Source organism: Phyllobates terribilis, unplaced genomic scaffold, assembly GCF_046119375.1.
Source record: "Phyllobates terribilis strain yellow unplaced genomic scaffold, ASM4611937v1 Scaffold_11__3_contigs__length_659146591, whole genome shotgun sequence".
NCBI classification, from domain to species: Eukaryota; Metazoa; Chordata; class Amphibia; order Anura; family Dendrobatidae; genus Phyllobates; species Phyllobates terribilis.
The window spans coordinates 304,841,340-304,866,324 of NW_027362771.1; the positions used below are offsets into that span (position 1 = coordinate 304,841,340).

Sequence of the window (24,985 nt, forward strand, 5' to 3'; positions counted from 1 at the left end):
TAAAGGCATAGTTCAGAAAAAAAACACACATATACCCATTTTCTGCTCACTTTTATTTAATTTATTCTTCTAAACTAAAAGTATGTATTCAATCTATAAAGAAAAGTTGAATTTTCTAAGACTTTGTACGCTGTGATGATGACAAAGATTGCTTAATAAAGACAGCGGAGGTTGAACCGTTGCATGGCTGGTGAACAAACACTCTGAAGATGGAGTGATGCGGAGCTTTTTTTCCTCCTTTTGGATACAGACAAATATAAACATGAGCTGCAACAGGGAATAGCATAGCCAAACCCAAGTCATTGTGATAATAAAGAATTTAATCTGTTGTGTTGAATCTCTGAAGGCCCAGCCAAGGAAACTAGAATAAACATGTTATTAAAACAGAGATCAATAAGAAAAAAGCTTTAGTGTGTACCAAACCACAAAAGGTTAGACCCCAAGTATTGATTTTAATATAACACTTTTCGCTCTGCTTCCCAAAGGGTTCCTTTTTAATATCACTCTTCATATTTCTTTCACTTTGTATCAGGACTGGGAAATGTGTTATTCTGTGCGGGAAAAAAGGAAATAGTAGAGTATTGACTGGGAAAAAAAAAAGAAATACATTGATAAAGCTCAATGATATTTTGGGAATCTGCAGAAAACTCAGCTTGAATTAATCTAAACTTATGAGAAAAAAATCTAGATCTTATTGCTATTATTGTTAAAGAATGTATAAAAGAAGCCAAATCAAAAAGAGTATTCCCACACGCCATAAACATCTGAAGCAAGTCCCACCTTAGGTACTGGTGGTTGCTGCATACAGACAGCACACTGAAAAGGGGGCCACACGTGTGCACCTCTCCAACCATATTTATGTGAATTAGGCCAGCTTTACACACCATAAGGCATGGTCCAGGTGTCGACCACAGTGTCCAGAGAAGCCACGGGTGTCCTGAGCTCAGAAGCTTGATAGGCATTTAAGAGGTTATTGAATCCTGGTTCGGAGACTAACTATGAATTGCAGACATGTGAAGCCAGGCTTATGTGCCTATGATGCTCATTTGAAGCAGAAATTTCCTGAGCCTTTTTGTCTCTCCTTGTCAGAAAAAAGCATGCGGTTTTTACATGTGTTTTTGACGCGTTTTTACATGTGTTTTTTGAACATCAATGAATGATTTTTGGATCTAAATAAAGGTGGTGGGACATTGCTTATAAGCCCTGTACAGTCATGGCCAAAAGTTTTCAGAATGACACCAAAATTATATTTTCACATGATCTGCTGGCCTCTGGTTTTTATTAATGTTTGTCTGATGTTTATATCACATACAGAAATATAATTGCAATCATATTATGAGTACCAATAGGTTATATTGACAGTTAGAATGAGTTAATGCAGCAAGTCAATATTTGCAGTGTTGCACCTTCTTCTTCAAGACCTCTGTAATTCTCCCTGGCATGCTCTCAATCAACTTTTGGACCAAATCCTGACTGATAGCAGTCCATTCTTGCATTTTGCCAGAATTTGTTGGTTTTTGTTTGTCCACCCGTCTCTTGATGATTGACCACAAGTTCTCAATGGGATTAAGATCTGGGGAGTTTCCAGGCCATGGACCCAAAATCTCTATGTTTTGTTCCATGAGCCATTTAGTTATCACCTTTGCTTTATGGCAAGGTGCTCCATCATGCTGGAAAAGGCATTGTTGGGCGCCAAACTGCTCTTGGACGGTTGGGAGAAGTTGCTCTTGGAGGACATTCTGGTACCATTCTTTATTCATGGCTGTGTTTTTAGGCAAGACTGTGAGTGAGCCGATTCCCTTGGCTGAGAAGCAACCCCACACATGAATGGTTTCAGGATGCTTTACAGTTGGCATGAGACAAGACTGGTGGTAGCGCTCACCTCTTCTTCTCCGAATAAGCTGTTTTCCAGATGTCCCAAACAATCGAAAAGGGGATTCATCAGAGAAAATTACTTTGCCCCAGTCCTCAGCAGTCCACTCCCTGTACCTTATGCAGAATATCAGTCGGTCCCTGATGTTTTTTCTGGAGAGAAGTGGCTTCTTTGCTGCCCTCCTTGAAACCAGCCCTTGCTCAAAGAGTCTCCGCCTCACAGTGCGTGCAGAAGCACTCACACCAGCCTGCTGCCATTCCTGAGCAAGCTCGGCACTGCTGGTAGTCCGATCCCACAGCTGAAACAGTTTTAAGATACGGTCCTGGCGCTTGCTGGTCTTTCTTGGGCGCCCTGGAGCCTTTTTGACAACAATGGAAGCTCTCTCCTTGAAGTTCTTGATGATGCGATAGATTGTTGACTGAGGTGCAATCTTTGTAGCTGCGATACTCTTCCCTGTTAGGCCATTTTTGTGCAGTGCAATGATGGCTGCACGTGTTTCTTTAGAGATAAGCATGGTTAACTGAAGAGAAACAATGATACCAAGAACCAGCCTCCTTTTAAAGTGTCCAGTGATGTCATTCTTACTTAATCATGACTGATTGATCGCCAGCCCTGTTCTCATCAACACCCACACCTGTGTTAATGGATCAATCACTAAAACGATGTTAGCTGCTCCTTTTAAGGCAGGACTGCAATGATGTTGAAATGTGTTTTGGGGGTTAAAGTTCATTTTCTGGGCAAATATTGACTTTGCAAGTACAGTAATTGCTGTTAAGCTGATCACTCTTTGACATTCAGGAGTATATGCAAATTGCCATTACAAAAAATGAAGCAGTAAACTTTGAAAAAATTACTATTTGTCTCATTCTCAATACTTTTGGCCATGACTGTACTATAAGAACTGGGGTGAGTATATTGGTTCATTTAAATGATTAAATAATGGGCCAGTTGTATTTCAAATAAATTGTTTACCCTGTCTGTGTGTTCCTTTACTTTGTTTGGTCATGAAAAGGTCTGATTGACACCTTGACATCACCAAACAAAACAGCTAGGTGTCAGCTAGTCCCATTCCCCCAATCTTCATTAGCATTTCTATTCACGTAATTTATGCAACTGCTGTGATCTGTTTTTTTTTTAGCCTGGAAATGTGCCACTAAGCAAACATTTTCCCTGGCCATAATTAACATCTCACAGCTGGTTAGTTAGCCCCTATGTCCCCCCCTCCCCACTCAGCAGCACTTTGGACCCAACATATTTATGTTGGGTCCAAAACGCGGTGTTCTAATGTCGCACTTTTGTTGTCGGTACATGTCAATTCATGTCATGTCATGCGACCATCAGGTGATCAGTGACGTCACAGCAGATCCTGGAAGTACACTGCAGGGCGCGAGCCTGCACCCCACAGTGTACCGCAGGCCGCCGACAAGAGAGGATCGCCGCCGGGGACCAGGACGACAGGTGAGTATGAAGTTTTTTAGTTTTTTTTTAATTTTTTATTCTTTAATTTCTGCTGGCACGCGGGCTGGGAGGAGCAGGCTGCTGCTTCTGCCATCCACGTTGCTCTCGCTGTTATAAGCCAGAGAAGTAGCAGCCTCCTCTCCCGACCCGGGTACCAGCCGCCGCGAGTTTCTGGCGCGACTTTGAGCCTATTGATTTACATTGAAACGCAGCAAATCCACATGTATAGATATTATACATGCAGGTTTGATGCGATTCAATGCAAGTCAATGGGCGCGATTTCGCAGCGAAATCGCGCCTGAATTGGTTGTGCTGCAGTTTGTGCCGCAATGATAATCCGCAGCGGAAATTTCCGCATCATGTGCACAGCACATGCGGATTATCATTGGTATACACGGCAAACCTCTTACCAAGCGATTTTAATGCGTCTCCACGGCGGAATAACCATTAAAACCACATCGTGTGCACTTGCACAATTGTCCGTTTTACTTAATTCCCATAGCAGTAGACACTGTCAAGTAAAAGGAGTAATTGGTATGTTAAAGAGGTATTTTGAAAAAGTATGCTTTGTAAATGTCCGATATGTAGGGGTCCCTAGCTTGCCTGGTGGTTTTAGTAACCCTCATACAACAGAATAGAGAAAACCGCAGCCACCTCTTCACTGGTTTTCCAACTCAACTGTCTGGAAAAGGATGGAACCCTGTTCTGGAGGTACATATTCCAAAAGAGGAATCAGCACCTATCAGAGATTGAAAGCTTTACATGTAGATTTACCATAAATGAATATAATGACAAAGCTATTCATGTGTGATATGACCAGAGCAGGGATGCATTCGCTGTGAGAAGTGGCCCTGCACAAGCCAGAATGCCACTGCAATGTTTCCATGCAGCAGAGCCTGGGTCAGGGTGCGCCAGTGGTAGGGCATATATTCTTAGAACTTGTATTGGAAAAGTTCTCTGGATACAGAAAAAAAGACCCAAATAACTAACTCAGACTAGAATTGCACAGTTGCAGTTTTTGTGGCAGCTTCTGATGTAGTTATTAATACAGTTTTCAGTCAAAAGGAAAAGTAGCCTAGAAGCAATTAGAATCAATCAGTCCTTTCTTTGTATTCTTTATTTCCTTTCAATCTACTTTAAGAATCTGCTACCAAAAAAAAAAAAAAAAAAATTGCCATAAAAAGGTCATATGCAACGCTAGCCTTAAAAGACCTATTGCCTCCTGGAAAACTTCACAATGTGAAATTTATAAGAAAAGCAGATGTAATTTTTTGCATAAAAGTATTTACATCAATTTTTCTGGCTAACACAGTACCACAATATAACTTGCATAAGAAAAGCAGAAAATGTCTTCTGTAATTTAGTTATAGAAGTTCTGGCCCTTTATGAGTGAGTGACTGAATTCAGACTCCCCACTGTCTTGCTATCATGACAGCCTGTGAGACTTCCTGCCACATGGTTATGAGAAACCACTGTGTAGGGGCGAGACAATGTGGGGCATAAAGACAAAAGAGAACTATTCTGTTGTCTGCATGCTGGATGTAGAGATGTTTGAAGCAGTGTACGATGGATACCTGTGTATTATGGATTAGCAGGAAGAGGCAGCTATGGAAGTGAAACCTGTCACAGCTTCTCCTCAGCTTGTTTGTTATCGGGCTTGGTGTTTACGTAGGGAGATATTCAGATTATTAATTTAGGCAAAGGATGCACAGCCTGTGACCTTTGATGCTTTTCAGTACGGCCCTCAACTATATGGCTACAAACAGGCCTGACATTGTTTGGTGGCTTCTCACATGTATTTTCCATGCTAGGGAGTAGACTAGTGTCACGTAACACTGCGAAGATGAGTAACTGTTAATGGTGTAGTGTGTGGCCATGTTTGTGAACAGATCTTTACTTAATGTACTCTTTATCTAAATGAAGAAGTCGACATGTATGAGGGCTACCTTAAAGTGCACCTGTCAGCAGGATTTTGCAAAGTAAACCACATACACTGTCAGGTGGGCAACATAACACAGGTTAATATGATACCTTGGTTGATGAAATCCATCCAGTGGTTCTAATGTAATCTTTATTTTCAGTTTTGAGATTATATTTTTGCGCTTCGGGACGGCCTGTGGGGGGAGGGGGGTGGGCTTTATGTGGTGATCTGCTTAAATATTCAACTGTATGCCTTCTGACATCGCACTGATATTTCAGTGACCGGCCTCCTATTTTACATAGTGCATATAGTATTGTGGGGTTATAAAAAAAATAAAAATAAATTATTTCATCCATCAAAATGGCGCCGGCTCCTGTGCATGCGCAGCAGCATCTATCGCTTGCCGATAGATGCTACGGCGCCAGTTTGCTGCAGCCCAAAAATTTTTTCCTCTAACAATATGGTGCCAACAGCGGCACTTGCGCAGTAGCATCTATTGGCAAGTGATAGCTGCTACTGCGCTTGCGCAGGCGCCATATTGCTTGAGGCAAAAAACATGTGGCTGCAGCAAAATGGTGCCGCCAGTGGCGCTTGAGCAGTAGCAGTTATCGGCAAGCAATAGATGCTGTTGCACATGCGCAAGAGCCGGCGCCATTTCGATGGATGAATTTTTTTTTTTTCTTTTTTTTAGAAACCCATACTACTATATGCATTATGTAAAATAGGAGGCAGGTCACTGAAAGCAAAGTAACCTGTCGGTAGGCATACGGTTGACTATATAAGCAGAGCACCAGATAACGCCCCGCCCACAGTCCCGCCCTGAAGCAGCAGAACATCATTATCTCCAAACTGAAAATAAAGATTAAAAAAGAACCACGGGATGGATTTCATCAACCAAGGTATCATTTTAATCAGTGTAATGTCGCCCACCTGACAGTGTATTTGGTTTACTGACCACAATCCTGCTGACAGGTGCGCTTTAAATCACAGTGGTTATGGAAGAAAGGAAACACAATTGTCAGTGGATCACATAAGTTACAATGAAGAAAGGTTAAAGGGAATGTCAGCACAGAATGACTGTTCAAACCAAGTTCTGCCGCTCGGGGCTTCAAGATGGGCCAATCATTTATATACACCTTCCCACCTGCTTGGCTTCCATTTATCTCCACCCTTCTCTGGCTCTAGGTGTCATTTTGTTTTAGGCGTGCATAAAAGTGCAGTTGGCCACAGTTTTGTGCACTTCTGAAAAAAAGGACACCGCTAAACAGAGGCCAGACGGAGTCCAGAGTAACTCTGCTGCCTCATTATAGTGAATGGATCCTGCAGGGGTTTCATCTGAATTACATCACTTGGAAATTTAGATGGAAAACCCGATGTAAGTGCTCAGCCTAGAGCGCCGGATAAATGTTACGTAAAATGTTCCCAATAAAAGCTTCAACTCGGTCCTCAAAAAAAGCTAGTCCCCACTCAGGTCCGTCATCTGTTAAAAATATAAGGGACTTCCAAGTTACTGGTAGCAGAAAGGCTCTGGAAAAATGAAATGGCCCTTGCCCCCCCCAAAATAAATTCAGAAAATTTTGTGCTCCCAAATCCAAATGCCTAATCTACAATAATTTGTTCTCCAATTGTCAAATAGCGCTCCGTCCCTCCGAGATCTCGCCGTATGGCTAAGCGGTACGATACAGCCACATATGGGGTATTGCCACTTTTAGAAGAAATTGTGTGACACATTTTGGCACCATTTTTACCCATTGCCCTGTGTGAAAATGTAAAATCTGAGGGTAAAATATTTTTTTGTGGTAAAAATACAATTATGTTTTCTTCACTGCCCAATGGTATAAATTTAAAAATTAAAAAATACTCACTACTTCCCTAGATGAATTCCTTGAGAGGTGTAGTTTACAAAATGGGATCACTTGTGGGGGCTTCTGCTGTTTCGGCATGTCAGCGACTCTTTAAATGTGACATGGTGTCGGCAACCTATCGCAGCCAATATAGTGCTCCTTTCTCTTCCGAACCCACCAAAGCAGTGGTTTTCCCCCACATATGGGGTATCGGCGTACTCAGGAGAAATTGCACTACAAATTTCATGGTGCAATTTCTCCTGTTATCCTTATGAAAATGCAAAATTAGGGAATGAAAAACATTTTTTGTGGGAAAAATGTGAAAATTTTATTTTTACAGCTCAATATTATAATCTTATGTGAAGCACCTGGGGGTGGAAGGTGCTCACCACACATCTAGATAAGTTCCCTAAGGGGTCTAGTTTCCAAAATGGTGTCATTTGTGGGGGGTTTCCACTGTTTAGGCACATCAGGGGCTCCCCAAATGCAACATGGCGTCCGCTAATTATTCAAGCAAATTTTACATTCAAAAAGTTTAATGGCGCTCCTTCCCTTCCGAACCCTGCAGTGTGCCCAAACAGTGGTTTTCCCTCACATATGGGGTATCAGTGCGTTAATGAGAAATTGCACTACAAATTGTGTATTCCATTTTTTCCTGTTACCTTTGTGAAAATAAAAAAATTGGGTCTAAAGTAACATTTTTGTGAAAAAAAGTTAAATGTTCATTGTTTTCTTCCACATTCCAAAAATTCCTGTGAAACACCTGAAGGGTTAATAAACTTCTTGAATGTGGTTTTGAGCACCTTGAGGGGTGCAGTTTTTAGAATGTTGTCACTTTTGGGTATTTTCTGTCATAAAGGCCCCTCAAAGTCACTTCAAATAAGATGTGGTCCCTAAAAAAATGTTTTTTGTTAATTTTGTTGGAAAAATGAGAAATCCCTGGTCAACTTTTAACCCTTATAGCTTCCTAACAAAAAAAAATTTGGTTCCAAAATTGTGCTGATGTAAAGTAGACATGTGGGAAATGTTATTTATTAACTAATTTTGTGTGACATGTCTCTCTGATTTAAGAGCATGAAAATTCAAAGTTTGAAAATTGCCAAATTTTTGCCAAATTTCTGATTTTTTCACAAATAAACGCAAGTGATATTGAAGAAATTTTACCACTATCATGAAGTACAATATGTCACGAAAAAAAAAATCTCAGAATCAGGGGAATCCGTTGAAGCGTTCTAGAGTAATTACTTCATAAAGTGACAGTGGTCAGAATTGAAAAAATTGGCCTGGTCACGAATGCAAAAACAGGCTCTGGCACAAAGTGGTTAAAGAGATCTCATACTTTGATGATGATCAAGTCAGAATGGCTGTAATGTCCTTTGAAAGTTTTGCTTCCTGATATGAAGTCCAGTTGGACCCTGATGAAAAAGTAACCATGCCGTTTTCAGAATGTTTCCATACACACACCCTAAAAGTATTGAGAAGCTGAAGACTTTTCTAGATTCATTTATTTACAATTGGCTAATTACAGCCTTTCTGAAATAAAAACACATTCCTTCTTTATATGGATGTGAACTTCATAGCTGGTTGATCTCTATTGCTGGCATTTTCCAGTAGGGTTGCAAGGTTGTTGCACTTATTTTCCAGCAGAAGTTAATGGAGCAGCTGTACCCTGCTGACCAGATGTACATTACCATTCCAAAGGTTCATGATGCATGGCACCATCTGCCTCTGCCAAGTCATTCTCTGCATCAACCTAGAGAAATGTTGCCAATCAGTATGAAGCCTCTGAAGCAACTGGGTGTTATGCCTCTGGCACATCTGGACACTGGATAGCTTTAAAAGAGCCACTTTTATTACTAGTACATCAGGACTAACTTTTATCAAACATTAACATTTTTAAAAAATAAAAATCACAAAAGGAAAGACTAATTAAAAAAGGCAAAAAATATTGTCGTAGAAATATAACAAATCAGAAGTACAATTACACAATTTTTTTTATAACCAGAATATCCCTACATTTTGTTTTGCATGGACTTTTAAGCAGAATTAGAAAGGTTACATGATAATATATCACTACCCTCCAGACACACCCAAAGCAAAAGATGCTTTTTAATAGTAACAAAAACGCTTTGTCCTTGGTCAAGGGTACCCAAATAGCAGGCATCCTTTTCACATAAGACACCAAACAAAATATACATTTAGGACCTTGTAGTTTGGCCACTTTACAAGATCTTCCTCATTGCTAGCCAACTCTATGACGATTCAGAAGACTTAAGTCTTCATAGAATATTTCCTTCTATATATTCTGCATTATCAGCAATTTCCCAATATACTTTTATTGGCCAAATAAATCACACCTTTTACAATAGGGAGCATTTCTAGTAATAAAAGGAGAACAGCTGAATGTAAATCAAACCCTGTTCAACAGATAGAGGAAATGGACCGTTGCCAATGATCGTCAGGAAATGATAAGAGCTCTTTATGGACAGAATGCAAGAAGTATAAAATATATCTTTAAAGAGAACCTATCATCAGAATCAGGCATGGTAAACTAAATGTATGGGCATAAAGGAGCTGTCCTAAAGGCTTGATACCTTTACTGTAAAAATCTGCAGCCTGGTTGTTCTTTAATTATCTTTAGAAGTTTGTGTGCAATAAGCTGTTCATGCATCGGGGCAGGCCTGTGAGCAGTACTGTGGATAGGGTCTTCAGCTCTGCTCCAGCCCCTCAGCTGCCTAAAGAGTAATATCTTGTTACGGTTCGAAATTTCGCACCTAATGAAATTTTTTCTCTTGGGGCAATGCCCAGCGAGGTTTGCTACAATCTCATAGACCTCAAAACTTCTGAATTACATGTGCAACTGTAGTAACAGGCACATCGAGCTGTTTGGAGATGGTCTTATAGCCTTTACCATTAACATGTTTATCTATAAAATTCTTTCTAATCTCCTGAAACAACTCTCTCCTCTGCTTATTTTGGTCCATGTTCAGTGTGGTATATACCATGATAACAAACAGCACAGGGACCACTTTTCACCCTTCAGACTGATTACAAGGTTTGTTAAAATGTGTGATACTAATTACAGTACACACCTTAGCTGAACATGTCCCTATGGTCACATTGTCGATCTTTTCTAGGGGTACCATTATTTTAGTCCAGGCAATTTTAATTAGTTTTTTTTTTTTATGTTTAGCCACAATTCAAAAGCAATGGCTGATTTTCATTAGTTGTTATACAGTAAATTTAAATTGAAGATTACTTGTGTCAGTTTCAAGGGTTCGTCATACTTTAACAGAAGTGTACCAACAATTTCGTACACACACACACACACACACACACACACACACATTCACCAGTTTGCTCACCTTTAGCTAGTCCCCCTGATGAAGCTACCAAGAAACACGCATCTGGGCTACTTGACACCTTGGGCTATGGGCTATTTTTGATAACTAGACTGTTTACATGCCAGGTATTTTCACGGGATTCCCCGCAGTGCTTTGAATGTTTGCTCTCTCATCTAGGTACTATTGGTTTCATTACATGCCAAATATCATGTTTACTGTATATTTTCACTTTATATGATATTTCTCTTTAGTAAAGTACTGATATATCTGATTATAGTTTTTTTTTACATAAAAATATGACCCAAGCAGAAACATTATCTATATTTTATTGTAACTGTACTTCTGTATGAATAAAAAGTAATACTATTATGTAAGAGGGGGAAGTGATCCAACTTTGCGGCAAATAATTATTAGAGCAATAATTCAAAACAGAAAACAAACCTCCTTTGATTCTCAGATGCTCTTCTTGCTTGTTCAAAAGCCAGTTCCTCTGCAATTTTTCTCCGGAGTTCTTCTTCATCAACTAATAAGTAAATGAGGCCAGAATTATACCAGTGATTGTATACAATTCACTGTATCTGCGCACGCAATCAAAAATCATGAGAAGTTAAAACAAATATTCAACAATACTTGCCACTACAGTGGTGGCCAAAAGTATTGGCACCCCTGCAATTCTGTCAGATAATACTCAGTTTCTTCCTGAAAATGATTGCAATCACAAATTCTTTGGTATTATTATCTTCATTTAATTTGTCTTCAATGAAAAAACACAAAAAGAATTGTCCTAAAGCCAAATTAGATATAATTCCACACCAAACCTAAAAAAGGGGGTGGACAAAAGTATTGGCACTGTTTGAAAAATCATGTGATGCTTCTCTAATTCGTGTAATTAACAGCACCTGTAACTTACATGTGGCACCTAACAGGTGTTGGCAATAACTAAATCACACTTGCAGCCAGTTAACATGGATTAAAGTTGACTCAACCTCTGTCCTGTGTCCTTGTGTGTACCACATTGAGCATGGAGAAAAGAAAGAAGACCAAAGAACTGTCTGAGGACTTGAGAAACCAAATTGTGAGGAAGCATGAGCAATCTCAAGGCTACAAGTCCATCTCCAAAGACCAGAATGTTCCTGTGTCTTCCGTGCGCAGTGTCATCAAGAAGTTTAAAGCCCATGGCACTGTGGCTAACCTCCCTAGATGTGGACGGAAAAGAAAAATTGACGAGAGATTTCAAAGCAAGATTGTGCGGATGGTGGATAAAGAACCTCGACTAACATCCAAACAAGTTCAAGCTGCCCTGCAGTCCGAGTTTACAACAGTGTCAACCCGTACTATCCGTCGGCGTCTGAATGAAAAGGGACTGTATGGTAGGATACCCAGGAAGACCCCACTTCTTACCCCGAGACATAAAAAAGCCAGGCTGGAGCTTGCCAAAACTTACCTGAGAAAGCCTAAAACGTTTTGGAAGAATGTTCTCTGGTCAGAGGAGACAAAAGTAGAGCTTTTTGGGAAAAAGCATCAACATAGAGTGTATAGGAAAAAAAAAAGAGGCATTCAAAGAAAAGAACACGGTCCCTACAGTCAAACATGGCAGAGGTTCCCTGATGTTTTGGGGTTGCTTTGCTGCCTCTGGCACTGGACTGCTTGACCGTGTGCATGGCATTATGAAGTCTGAAGATTTCCAACAAATTTTGCAGCATAATGTAGGGCCCAGTGTGAGAAAGCTGGGTCTCCCTCAGAGGTCATGGGTCTTCCAGCAGGACAATGACCCAAAACACACTTCCAAAAGCACTATAAAATGGTTTTAGAGAAAGCACTGGAGACTTCTAAGGTGGCCAGCAATGAGTCCAGACCTAAATCCCATAGAACACCTGTGGAGGGATCTCAAAATGGCAGTTTGGAGAAGGCACCCTTCAAATATCAGGGACCTGGAGCAGTTTGCCAAAGAAGAATGGTCTACAATTCCAGCAGAGCATTATAAGAAGAAACTCATTGATGGTTACCGGAAGCGGTTGTTCGCAGTTATTTTGGCTAAAGGTTGTGCGACCAAGTATTAAGCTGAGGGTGCCAATACTTTTGTCCGGCCCTTTTTTGGAGTTTTGTGTGAAATGATCAATGATTTGATTTTTGCTTCATTCTCTTTAGTGTTTTTTCCTTGCAAGCAAATTGAATGAAGATAATAATACCAAAGAATTTGTGATTGCAATCATTTTCAGGTAGAAACTGAGTATTATCTGACAGAATTGCAGGGGTGCCAATACTTTTGGCCACCACTGTATATTTTTACCATGTAGACATAGACATGCATGAATGCATACATATACACACTGTATTAAAGAAGTTTTCCAGGAACAAAATAAATTAAAGTAAAAAAAACAATCAGACTGTCCCTGTAATGAATCCCCAAACTCCCATTACTTTTATTATTCTTTTCATCTACTCTTCAGCCATGCTTTTTGTCTGTTATTTACATCCTGAACTTCATACCAGCCTTCCCTCTGGACTACATTTCCCAAGAGGCAAAGCTGTATCTGTCTCAGAGCTCACAAACTCCATCCCTCAGTGCCTGCCTACTTCACCTACAAAGCACCATGCTGAGACTCTTATATACTCTCAAGATGGATAAATTCCACCCACACAGTTTCTTCCCAGTAACATTCCTAGTATGCGCTATACTGCGGCTCTCTTGCGGTCAATAATGTTGCAGGGGCTGACACTGGCTCCACAAAGGCTCAGGGTATTGCAGTGAAGCAATAAGTCATAATAGATTACATTACAATAAATGAATCTATCACTCTAATGTCAAGGACTAAGTGTCACCACAGCACTCTCTCTGTGTCCTGCTCTCCCTCCATCTACCTGTACTTCCCAATCATTCACGGACTGAGAATCATTGTCCACGCTCCCATAATATCATAGTTTGGAGCTGTAACCCCGCCAGTGTGGGAGGAGAGTATCTGTTATTTTTATTTTACACTGGGGAATATAGTATTTAAGAACGGGTAGTCTCAATAATATCTGTGTCTGGAAAAACCCTTTTAAAATAAAATGACTATCCTACTGATGAGGTTTTCTGCAGATGACCTCCGCCATTGCCAATTCAGGTAAAAGCAAATCAATATTACATTTATAAAAGTGGTTAGAAAAAGTAACCTACAATTTATGGGTGGCTGCAGAAGTGTATGACAAATCATCCAAGTTTCATCCAGAAAACTCAGACAATTTTTTTCTAAAGTTTCATCGTTCACGTTTTCGTTTTTTACGTCCATGTGACATCCGTATGTGATCGGTTTTCATACAACTACATTAAAAAACGTACATGATCAAATACAGTTCCCTAGGATTATAACAGAAACGTATCTGTAAAATTGGAGGCAAGTGGGATGTTTCGCGTGGGATTCGTTTTTGTTTTTACACATTCATAGACTTGAATAGGCGAGTTTCATCTGAGACTTGGAAGAAAGCAGTGCATGCGGATTTTTTCCTTATGGACAATCGGACCATGAATTAAAAAAAAAATTATCTAAATAGCACTACTGAATAACATGGGTCAGTGTGCCATCAGTGTGCTCTCTGATCAAAAATAGTTTATACCCTCATCTGCATGAGACCTAAAGAAACAGAATGACAAAACATGTAACAAATATGGGTCAATCATTATAGATACAGTATAAACCTTAAATCATTAAAAACCGTACCTTTCTGGACATAAAACTTACAAGCTGCTGATGTTAGTGAATATGAAAGCAGTTTGGGCATCACAATGCTATTACATGGAATTCATTTCCCTAATATATTGTAGTTACTAGAAGTTCCCTGAGGGATTTTCATGAGGTCTCAAAAAATTAATAATTCCAAGAGCCGCAGACCTTGGAGAAAATGATATTAAGAAAAAAGCTAAGCACATAATCCCATTAATTCTTGACACGGAAATTTAACATTTCCTGTTTGCACAGTATAATAAAGTTAAGTTTGGAGCATTTATCAAAAAAAAACAGATTTTTCCATTAGACCTCAAACTATAGCCCTACATGATAAATGTTCTCAGCACGTTACACACGAGATTGCATACTTGAGTTTAAATAAACCTTAAAGGACTAATAGAAAACCTTGAAACAACGGACATATAAATATCATACCGACCAATCCATCAGATCTCTTCCAACCAACAGCTAAGAAGCACTTTAGCAGGCAGCGATCAAGTGGACCACAAATAAACCAGGAACCTACTATACATATCCAGGCTTTGCGGTAGTATTGCACGCCTGATTGTAATACATCTTGCTTTTAATGCCGATCTGTCAGCTTAATGTGCTTGCTTCTCTACAGGTCCATAAGCTGAGTATCCAAAACATAAAAAAAAACAAAAAAAAAAAACCTACCACCACCTGGGTAGTAAAAGCCAATGAATGCCAGAGGAAGCCCCTTTTCTATGGCTACTCACTTGGATGATGTGGTCAGTGCTTATCAGAACACCTAAGAGGATAAACAGCCAGGATCATAGTTATCCCTGATCCTAGTTGTTGATGAATCTGCTATTTAACAGCTACCAACCACCAATGATGGAATGGGCACAGCTCCTGTATCCGAACCATCACAGCAACATATTATTCTTACTTTGCCTTAACTACCTACCTCCCGTAACATAATAGTAAGTGGTAGAGTTGGAAGAGATAAAATCTGTCCTGATCATGTGACGCTCACACAGGTACAGAACTACACGCAGACGGCTCCTGCTGGCAACTCAGCAACTTCCGCTGACATCACGTTGCTTCTCTTCTGCTCTGTTTTGTTGACAGGCGCAACTGCCAATGTCATGATGATTGCCAGCAGTCTCCCTGCTGCCTAACTGCGGAGAGCCGGCTGTCAATCAGAAAGACATGGACAGTCACACCCCCGTCGGCAGAGCAGCCCAGAAGAATATCTACTCTGTTGACGTGGAGCAACTGAATCGACAGACTCTTTAACCTCTTCCCAACATATAATGTACCATTATGTCAAATGTCGGGTCCCCATCTTTCTTGGCCGGTAATGGCTGTGTCATCATCTCTCTCTCTAAACAGCAGCGGGAGGAGCCAAACTCCGCACACTGATATTAACCACTTCAATGCCAGTGTCACTCTGACAGTGGCATTTATAAAGCACGAACCGGGAGGTACGCCATTCCACACGCTCCCTGGCCAACCTGTGGTATGATCATAAGGTGCCAATGTGTTGCCTTGACAGGCGGGGGGTCTGCTGAAGACCCCCGTCCCTCTTATGACAGTGCTCCTTTGAACACAACCCTGTGGCTGGCTTTCATAGGAAACCATGATGTTTACTTTATACTGCATTCCTATGGTATTGCAGTACATCGTTCAATCGATCTTCTAAGGGTGCTAACAAATAAAGTAAAAAATATTATATATATATATATATATATATATATATATATATATATATATATATATATATATATATATATATAGCATCTCCACATCAGTAAAAGTACAGTCTATCGAGATGTAAAAATTCACGAGATCGGTAAATAAATCTAAAATACCAGAATGGGAGGATAAAAAAAAAAACGAAAAAAAACCACACATCCGTTCGCCATGCAAAATCCAATCCCATCATCCAAAAATGTTAAGTTGTCCAGTACTCTTTTCAATTGCCCCAATGTATTTAGCATGTGCCCATAAGTGTTTTTGCAATTACCTTTGGCTGTCTTTACTGCCTGTGAGCGGCGCTACAGCGGACCGCACATAGGCATCACGTGACCCCCGGCGGCAGCCGGATTTTTTTTCTGCCGATTTCACGTCAAGTGAGGAGTGACATCAGTGACGCTGTCCCTGCGGTGGCTGATGGGCTGTGGGCATGGTTACCCCGCGTGTCAGACCCAGCATACACCGCGCGTTTTCCCAATGAATGGGGAGAGGGAGAGCGTGCGGTGGATGGTGGGTGTGACGCACGTGGTAATCCCGCTCACAGCGCATCACTCACCGTGGAAAGCAGAAGTAAGTCACCACAGGCTGCTGCCGGAACTTGACGTGACAACAGCCATCAGCTTGACATCTGACATCGGATGTCAGAGCCGGCTGCTGCCGGGGTTCACGAGATGCCTGTGAGCAGCCAGCGATAGCGCCGCACACAAGCAATATATAAAACAAAAGGTAATTACAAAAACACTTATGGGCATATGCTAAATACATTGGGGCAATTGAAAAAAAAGGACTGGACAACTCCTTTAAGAGCTTTGAAAAATGGCATAAAAAATAAAAGTTATATATGGATAGATGTGTATATTTTTAATGAGCTTCCATTTTCACCATATCATTCATATAAAGAAAAATAAATAAAAACATACAAAGTTTGGCATCATCATAACATAATTGTGCTGATCTCGAGATTCTTGTGAAGTCATTTTTACTAAACAAAGACAGGAAAAACGAAACCCAACAACAATTGGAGAGTTGCAGGTTGGTTTTTTTTGCAGCTTCACCACACGTGGAATTTTTTCCCCATTTTCTAATAGACGGAATGGTAAAATGAATGGTTCCATTCAAAACTACAACTCATCCACACAAAAAAAGCCCTCATATAACTATGTGGATGGAGAATTAAAAAAAAGTTAGAGTAAGCATCGTTTTAATTATTATTATATAAATCAATAGCACATCTGAAAATAAGAAAATTTGCTACATTTCTTATGAGTGCAATCTGTTTCTTTCTCCATCAGGACTAGTGTTGAGCGATACCTTCCGATATCAGGAAATATCGTATCGGATTGGATCGGGCCGATACCCAAAAAGTATCGGATATCGCCGATTCCGATACCGGAAACCAATGCAAGTCAATGGGACACAAATATCGGAATGAAAATAAACCCTTTCTTTCCTTGTAGGTTAATTCTACATGAAGTAAAACAACTAAGAATAATGTAGAATGTATTATGCGAAAAGCCGGCAATTCATCAGCGGCATTCACCGGTACCTGACAATTTACAACAGAAAGAATAGAGCATCACACATAGATTAGATAGATAGAACCATGTCAGTCACATATATAAGAAGTACAGTGACAGTGTTGCTTACAGAACTTGTCATTTAGTGTAAAGGATTTATTTAAAAAAATATTAGTGTTTTCGTGCACCGTCTCTTTAAAAAAGCCGGCCGGCAATTCAGCAGCGGTACCCGACAATTTAGAATAGAAGGAATAGAGAATCATACATAGATTAGATAGATAGAAACATGTCAGTCACATATATATGAAGTACAGTGACAGTGTTGATTACTGTACTTGTCATTTAGTGTTAAAATAAAGGATTTATTTAAAAAAAAAATTGGCGTGGGGTTCCCCTTAATTTTAGTCTCTAGCGGAGGTTAAGCAGACGGCTGGGGCAGATGTTTGAAGCCTGGGAAGGGGGTAATACCCACGGAGCTTCCCAGGCTACTAATATCAGCCCCCAGCTGAATACCTAGCCTTTACTAGCTATTAAAATGGGGGAACCCCCCCAAAAAAATAACGTGGGGTCCCCCCTAATTTAATAGCTAGCAAAGGCTAGGCAGACAGCTGGGGGCTGATATTAATAGCCCAGGAAGGGTGCCATGAATATTGGCCCCCTCCCAGGCTAGAAACACCAGCCGTCAGCCGCCCCAGAAATGGCGCATCCATAGGATGCGCCAATTCTGGCACTTAGCCTCGCTCTTCCCACCGCCCTGTAGTGGTGGCAGTGGGGTAATAGGGCTGGGGTTGATGTCAGCTTATAATGCCAGCTGACATCAAGCCCAGATTAGTAATGGAGAGGCGTCTATAAGACACCCCCATTACTAACCCCATAGTCAAAGTTAAAGAAAAACACAAACACCCAGAATAAAGTCCTTTAATTGAAATAAACACACAATTCTTTATTGTTCTAAATTAAACCATACTTACAGTCACCCCCATTCCAGCTGAAGCCAACGATCTCCTGCAATAAAAGAAAAATAATAAAGCAACCTCATCCTTACCTTTCCATGGTTCCCACGACAGCTTCAGCTCTGCTACATCGAGATGACAGGCTGGACCGCAGCAAAACGCTGCCATCCGGCCTGTCATCCCGCAGACACTGAGAAGCGCAGGCATGCTTGCGCTCCTCAGTGTCTGGCTGTGACGGCATAAAGATGAGCCGAGGTCATGTCCAATGAACTCAGCTCACCTCATGCACGTCACTGACAGCGTGGGAAAATTCTCCTGCACTCAGCGCTTCAGCGTGAGAATTCTCCCACGCTGTCAGTGACATACATGAGGTGAGGTCATGTCCAATGAACTCATCTCACCTCATGCACGTCACTGACAGCGTGGGAAAATTCTCACGCTGAAGCGCTGAGTGCAGGAGAATTTTCCCACGCTGTCAGTGACGTGCATGAGGTGAGCTGAGTTCATTGGACATGACCTCACCTCATGCACGTCACTGACAGCGTGGGGAAATTCTCCTGCACTCAGCGCTTCAGCGTGAGAATTTTCCCACGCTGTCAGTGACGTGCATGAGGTGAGCTGAGTTCATTGGACATGACCTCGGCTCATCTTTATGCCGTCACAGCCAGACACTGTGGAGTGCAAGTATGCCTGCGCTTCTCAGTGTCTGCGGGATGACAGGCTGGATGGCAGCGTTCTGCTGCGGTCCAGCCTGTCATCTCGATGTAGCAGAGCTGAAGCTGTCGTGGGAGCCATGGAAAGGTAAGGATGAGGTTGCTTTATTATTTTACTTTTATTGCAGGAGATCGTTGGCTTCAGCTGGAATGGGCGTGACTGTAAGTATGGTTTAATTTAGAACAATAAAGAATTGTGTGTTTATTTCAATTAAAGGACTTTATTCTGGGTGTTGTGTTTTTTTTAAATACTTTACTAGAAATTCATGGTGGTCATGTCTAATATTGGCGTGACCCCATGAATTTCGGGCTTAGGGCCAGCTGATAATGCCAAGCTGGCCTTAACCCCTTTATTACCCAGTGAGCCACCGCACCAGGGCCCTGGATGAGTTGGGTACAGCGCCAGAAGATGGCGCTTCTATGAACGCGCCATTTTCCGGGACGGCTGCGGACTGCAATTTGCAGCGGGTGGGGCCCAGAAAGCTTGGGCCTCCCTGCGCTGCAGATTCCAGCCCCCCAGCTGCCTAGTTGAACCTGGCTGGACACAAAAATATGGCGAAGCCCCACGTATTTTTTTTTTTAATTATTTCATGAAATTCATGGAATAATTAAGAAAAAAAGGGCTTCCCTATATTGTTGTGTCCGGCCAGGTACAAATAGGCAGCTGGTGGTTGGGGGCAGCCCGTTCCTGCCTGCTGTACCTGACTGGACACAAATATAGGGCGAAACCCCACATAAATTTTTTTTAATTATTTCATGAATTTCCTGAAATAATTAAAAAAAAATTGACGTGGGGCTTTGCACTATATTTGTGTCCAGCCAGGTACAGCAGGCAGGAACGGGCTGCCCCCGACCACCAGCTGCCTATTTGTACCTGGTTGGACACAACAATATAGGGAAGCCCTTTTTTTCTTAATTATTCCATGAATTTCATGAAATAATTTAAAAAAAAAAACCGTGGAGCTTCTCCCTATTTTTGTGTCCAGCCAGGTACAACTAGGCAGCTGGGGGATGGAATCTGCAGCGCAGGGAGGCCCAAGCTTTCTGCCCCCCCCCCCCCCGCTGAAAATTGCAGTCTGCAGCCGCCCCGGAAAATGGCGCGTTCATAGAAGCTGGATGCTGTACCTGGCTGGCATACAAAAATATGGCGAAGCCCACGTCAAAAGTTTTGGGAAAAATTAATTAAAAAATAAATAATAATTTAGGGACTGCATCTTTATTAACTCCTCAAATAACACTAAATGACAAAATAAAGGATTTATTTAAAAAAAAAAATGGCGTGGGATCCCCCATAATTTTAGTCTCTAGCGGAGGTTAAGCAGACGGCTGGGGCAGATGTTTGAAGCCTGGGAAGGGGGTAAAACCCACGGAGCTTCCCAGGCTACTAATATCAGCCCCCAGCTGAATACCTAGCCTTTACTAGCTATTAAAATGGGGGACCCCCCCAAAAAAAAAAATGACGTGGGGTTCCCCCTATTTTAATAGCTAGCAAAGGCTAGGCAGACAGCTGGGGGCTGATATTAATAGCCCAGGAAGGGTGCCATGAATATTGGCCCCCTCCCAGGCTAGAAACACCAGCCGTCAGACGCCCCAGAAATGGCGCATCCATATGATGCGCCAATTCTGGCACTTAGCCTCGCTCTTCCACGCTGCCCTGGTGCGGTGGCAGGGGGTAATAGTGGTGGGGTTCATGTCAGCGCCAGCTGCCATGAAGCCCAGGTTAGTAATGATGGGCGTCTATAAGACACCCCCATTACTAACCTACAAAGTGTTAAAAAGAAAACACACACTACACCCAGAAAAAAATAATTTATTTGAAATAAAACAGACCATTTTATTTAATTCTTAGTTTACTAAAAATAATAGTTACCTGTCCACGTTCCTGCGCTGATCTCCCATGCACAGCTGTCACATCTGGAGATGGTGACAGCTGTGCATGGCTGCGGTAAGCTCACGCTGCCGGGAACACGTCCGCTCCCGGCAGCGGGAGCCCCTGACTGAGGTCACCGGAGTGCATTCAGTCAGCGCTGCTCCGGAGACCTCCTTTACGGCAGTGCTGTACCGTGGGAATTTCTCACGATACAGCAGGGCCGTAAAGGAGCTAACCGGAACAGCGCTGCTTGAACTCCGGTGAACCCTTACGGCCCCGTCATTCTAGCGGCGGCGGCGGTTCAGAGCGGTCACATTCTATGTGGCTGCTCTAAACTGGAGATCTTCGTGGGACACTCGTGGACTACTACGGAGGGGTAAGGATAAGGTTGTGGTTTATTATTTTATAACAGGAGATCGATGGCTTCGGGGAATTAGGTGTCTAGGTGAGTATAGGTGTAGTTTTTTATTTTTTACTTTATTTTAGGTGGCGATCGGCGGGGACAGGTAATGTATGAACTAATTTATTGTAGGTAACCACTGGCCACCAATGACATGTATTTAAAATTTATTGGGGACACAGTAGGGCAATTTAAATAGCAGGATCAGGCTGATGGGAACTACTGCTCCCATCGAGCTGATCCTGCTAGCACGAGTGGACCGGGGACAGACATAGGCCGATGGGAGTAGTAGTGTCACATCGGCCTATGTCTGCCTGCACGCACAGACACCGCGCACACCCGCACAAGCATCGCACAGACACCCCGCACACACGCAGACATCGCACACACACGCACAGACACCCGCACACACACTAATCATGACCGGTCTGATGGTCTGGGAGGTGAGGCTGACCTGTGCGGCCGTGGGAAAGTTCATGTGAGTTCATGCAATGCAGTCAAGCATGAACTCACATGAACCCTCTGAGGGCACCGCGGCGACTTCAAATGAACAGCTGATCAGCATCACCTGATACCTCAGCTGTTCATTTGAAATAACCGGCGGGAAAGCGCAGCACAGAACGGGAAAGCCGGCGGTGAAGTCTTTTCACTGCCGGCTTCCCCGCCCGGGTCCTTCGCTCCCCGCCCGGTCCTAATTTACGATTGGGATTGGAGGTGGCGAGGGGAGCGGAGGATCGGGGTGGTAGGCTGCGGGGAAGCAGTATGGGGCTGTGTGATTGTTTAAAAGCCGGCGGCTTTTTACCGCCCGCCGGCTTTTAAACAATCAGGAGAATTCTCCCCCGCTGGGATGGCATTCTGATGACAGGCTGGATCGCGCTGCCATCCAACTTGTCATCCTTCACAGACACTGCAGAGCTCATGCATTATGGGAACTTCCGATTCCGGTATTCGATATTGTAAAAGTATCGGAATTAAGTGTCGGAATTCCGATACCGCGAATATCGGCCGATACCCGATATTTCAGTATCGGAATGCTCAACACTAATCAGGACTGATCATTCATTTGGAACATTTTCAATTCACAGGTAAAATCTGTGTTCAGTGAAGACAGATTGTTACATTACTGAGATAGGAGATGGCAGTTACTACTGATAAGATTCTATGTAAAAAGGAGGAACAAGGAATTAGAGGCAGAGCTCCTCCAATCTACAGTAAATAGAATTTCAGTAATGTAACAATCTGTCTTCACTGAACACAGATTTTACACTTGAACTGAGAATGAATGATCAGAAAGAAAGCAGCAAATTTCTCTGATAATATATGTCACATAATTACTTTTTACTTGTATCGAATTAAAACTAAAGTTGCTTTTTAAAGCTCTTGAAAGAAGAGCAAGGGTAAAAACAAACAAAAGCACTGAAAACAGAAAATCACCTAGTCATGAAAGGGTTAAGCATTTAATAGTAAACAGACCAAAAAAAACATTGGGTTATTTACAGCTCAAATTTGCACTGAATTTATACATCCATGAACTCCCCGATAAAGGACAGCAGTCCTAAAGTCTTTTTATGACCGTACCATCTGCTGGTATACAGTAGCTGGCAGGGCGGCAGACATAAAAGTTAATGAAGATGTCAAAAAGAAAAGTCTTAACACCACACTAATAATCATAAATATTAAGTCAGAAAGCAGAGTTACAAACAGTACGGTGACCTGCAGCATTACCAGCATCAAGGCGAGACTTTATTATCTGCTTTTATTGCTCCTTCAGGATTCATCTGCTTCTTTATTTCATTCCAATTTGAGATGCATAATATGCAAATAATCTTCATTTTATTGTGTGCCACCTAATAAGGACGGCACAATGTGTCACGGTTGGATATTGCATGCCACATGAAGACAAAGCGCGTTTATGAATTCCACAAAAGTGAAGAGAAATATATGAGCTTTTGGATCTTGATAAGAAATATCAGTGACAGCTATGTCATTCTTCTACTCCAGGAAGACGCAACCATACGACATCGCAGAGAAATAAAAATAAAGTGTTTATTATCGGGCTTTATTGCAATATAATAAATATACTGGGGATTTTTATACAAGACCTTTTCACCACTGTCATTATTTAGCACGTTTTGCACATAAAAAGTGTCTGAAGAGCTGAATAAAAAGTATTATGTTTCATTTCTCATCTATGTTGTAGAGATATTAAACTTTATATGAGTTTTTCCACTATAATAAGTTTATTAGAGAATCTTCTCTGGGGGCAGTTACTTTTCCCCCTGTATGACTTTGCCCAATCATAAGCAGGAGTCATTGTGCAGGGGGAAAAGAAAATATATAAAAATAAAAAAAACACCCAAAGAATATCAGAACTGGAGGAGAGTGTCATTGCAAATACTACTCTGCATCTATCACAGGCATAGGGTAATAATGCACATTGCTTGGGATAGATGCAGAGCACTGTATCTGAGGAGTGCTTATCGCACACTTCACCTCTTATCTAACAGCAAGACAGTGCTGTGAGATGAGCGCTGTAGTGAGAGAGCAGAGTTAGTCACATAAAACACTCTGTACTTATACCAGGTATTGGTTAATAATGTACCAGTACCTGGAATTGATGCAGAGATGTCATGCTATGAGATGAGAAGTGTAGTTTGCAAACAGCGTTCATTAGACCGCTCTGCATCTATTTCAAGCACAGTAGTTTTATTCCCAGATACCTGGGTTACAGGAAGAGCGGTGTTTGTAATGACAGCCAACTCAGCTCTTCACCCCCCCCCACCCACCTGCATAGCAGTCGCTGGCTGTTATAGGTGTTTGACATGAGTATTACCAGGTTACATAGAGAAAGCAGATTCTCACATACTCTGGGGGAGTTTTCTTTTTTTTCTCTTGCAAGATACTTGTTGCTTATAATTGGGCAATATCATAAAGTGGGAAAAGTTAACACCCCCAAAGAAGAATTTCTGGTAATGCCCCCTTGCTTATAGAGAAAATTAGCATATAAAGTTTGCAAGCTAATATCATGTATTACTCAGATCTTCAGTCACTTTACCATGTGACCAGTTCACCATGTAAAATGTGGTGAAAGGTCCTCTTTAAAGAGAAGAAAAAAAAAGGGAGGCACAGAATTGGCCATACCAGTAACACAAAAGAAAATTTCTGCTTTCTTGCATACAGATATTAGTAGTGGATTTTACCAGCTTTATAACAATTGGTGATATACACACATACTGCATGTATATAATACTTCATTGCAGATGTTTTTGTGAAGACTTACACAATATGGGTATATTGATGTCCGCTTGGGTTTTTATTAGATTTTTTGTCATCTTCATTATGTACAAACTTTATAGTCAAGGCAATGCACGCAGGATCCCCTCAAAGTCTGTTTCATCTAATTTTAGCCAAGTTTGAGATAATATTAAACTAATAAGTCTTTGTGAAATAGTTGAGACAAACACATTTCCATAAACTTTAACAGAAAATGTAACAAGTGACATCGGTGAAGTAAACTTCTAGGTACACAGGCTGATGGGATTTATACAAAATATTTAGGGGTCTTTAAAGTGGTTATCTGGCCTTCTGGTACAAGCCTGCAGTCACTCTATGCACAATAGTAAAATTCTCAGATGCCAGAAGCGGTGGGCGACTGACTGCAAG

The 24,985-nt window shown here is 41.5% G+C and overlaps 1 protein-coding gene across 4 annotated transcripts in view; it reads right to left on the minus strand.

Annotated features, from left to right (window-relative positions):
- CHCHD3 (coiled-coil-helix-coiled-coil-helix domain containing 3) overlaps window positions 1-24,985 on the minus strand; it is a 224,330-nt gene that overhangs the window by 161,763 nt on the left and 37,582 nt on the right. For all 4 annotated transcript variants that reach the window (XM_073652481.1, XM_073652482.1, XM_073652483.1 and 1 more), the window contains exon 3: window positions 10,882-10,963. In XM_073652481.1, coding sequence (XP_073508582.1) covers window positions 10,882-10,963 — 82 coding nt within the window. The remainder of the gene's footprint in view (window positions 1-10,881; window positions 10,964-24,985) is intronic.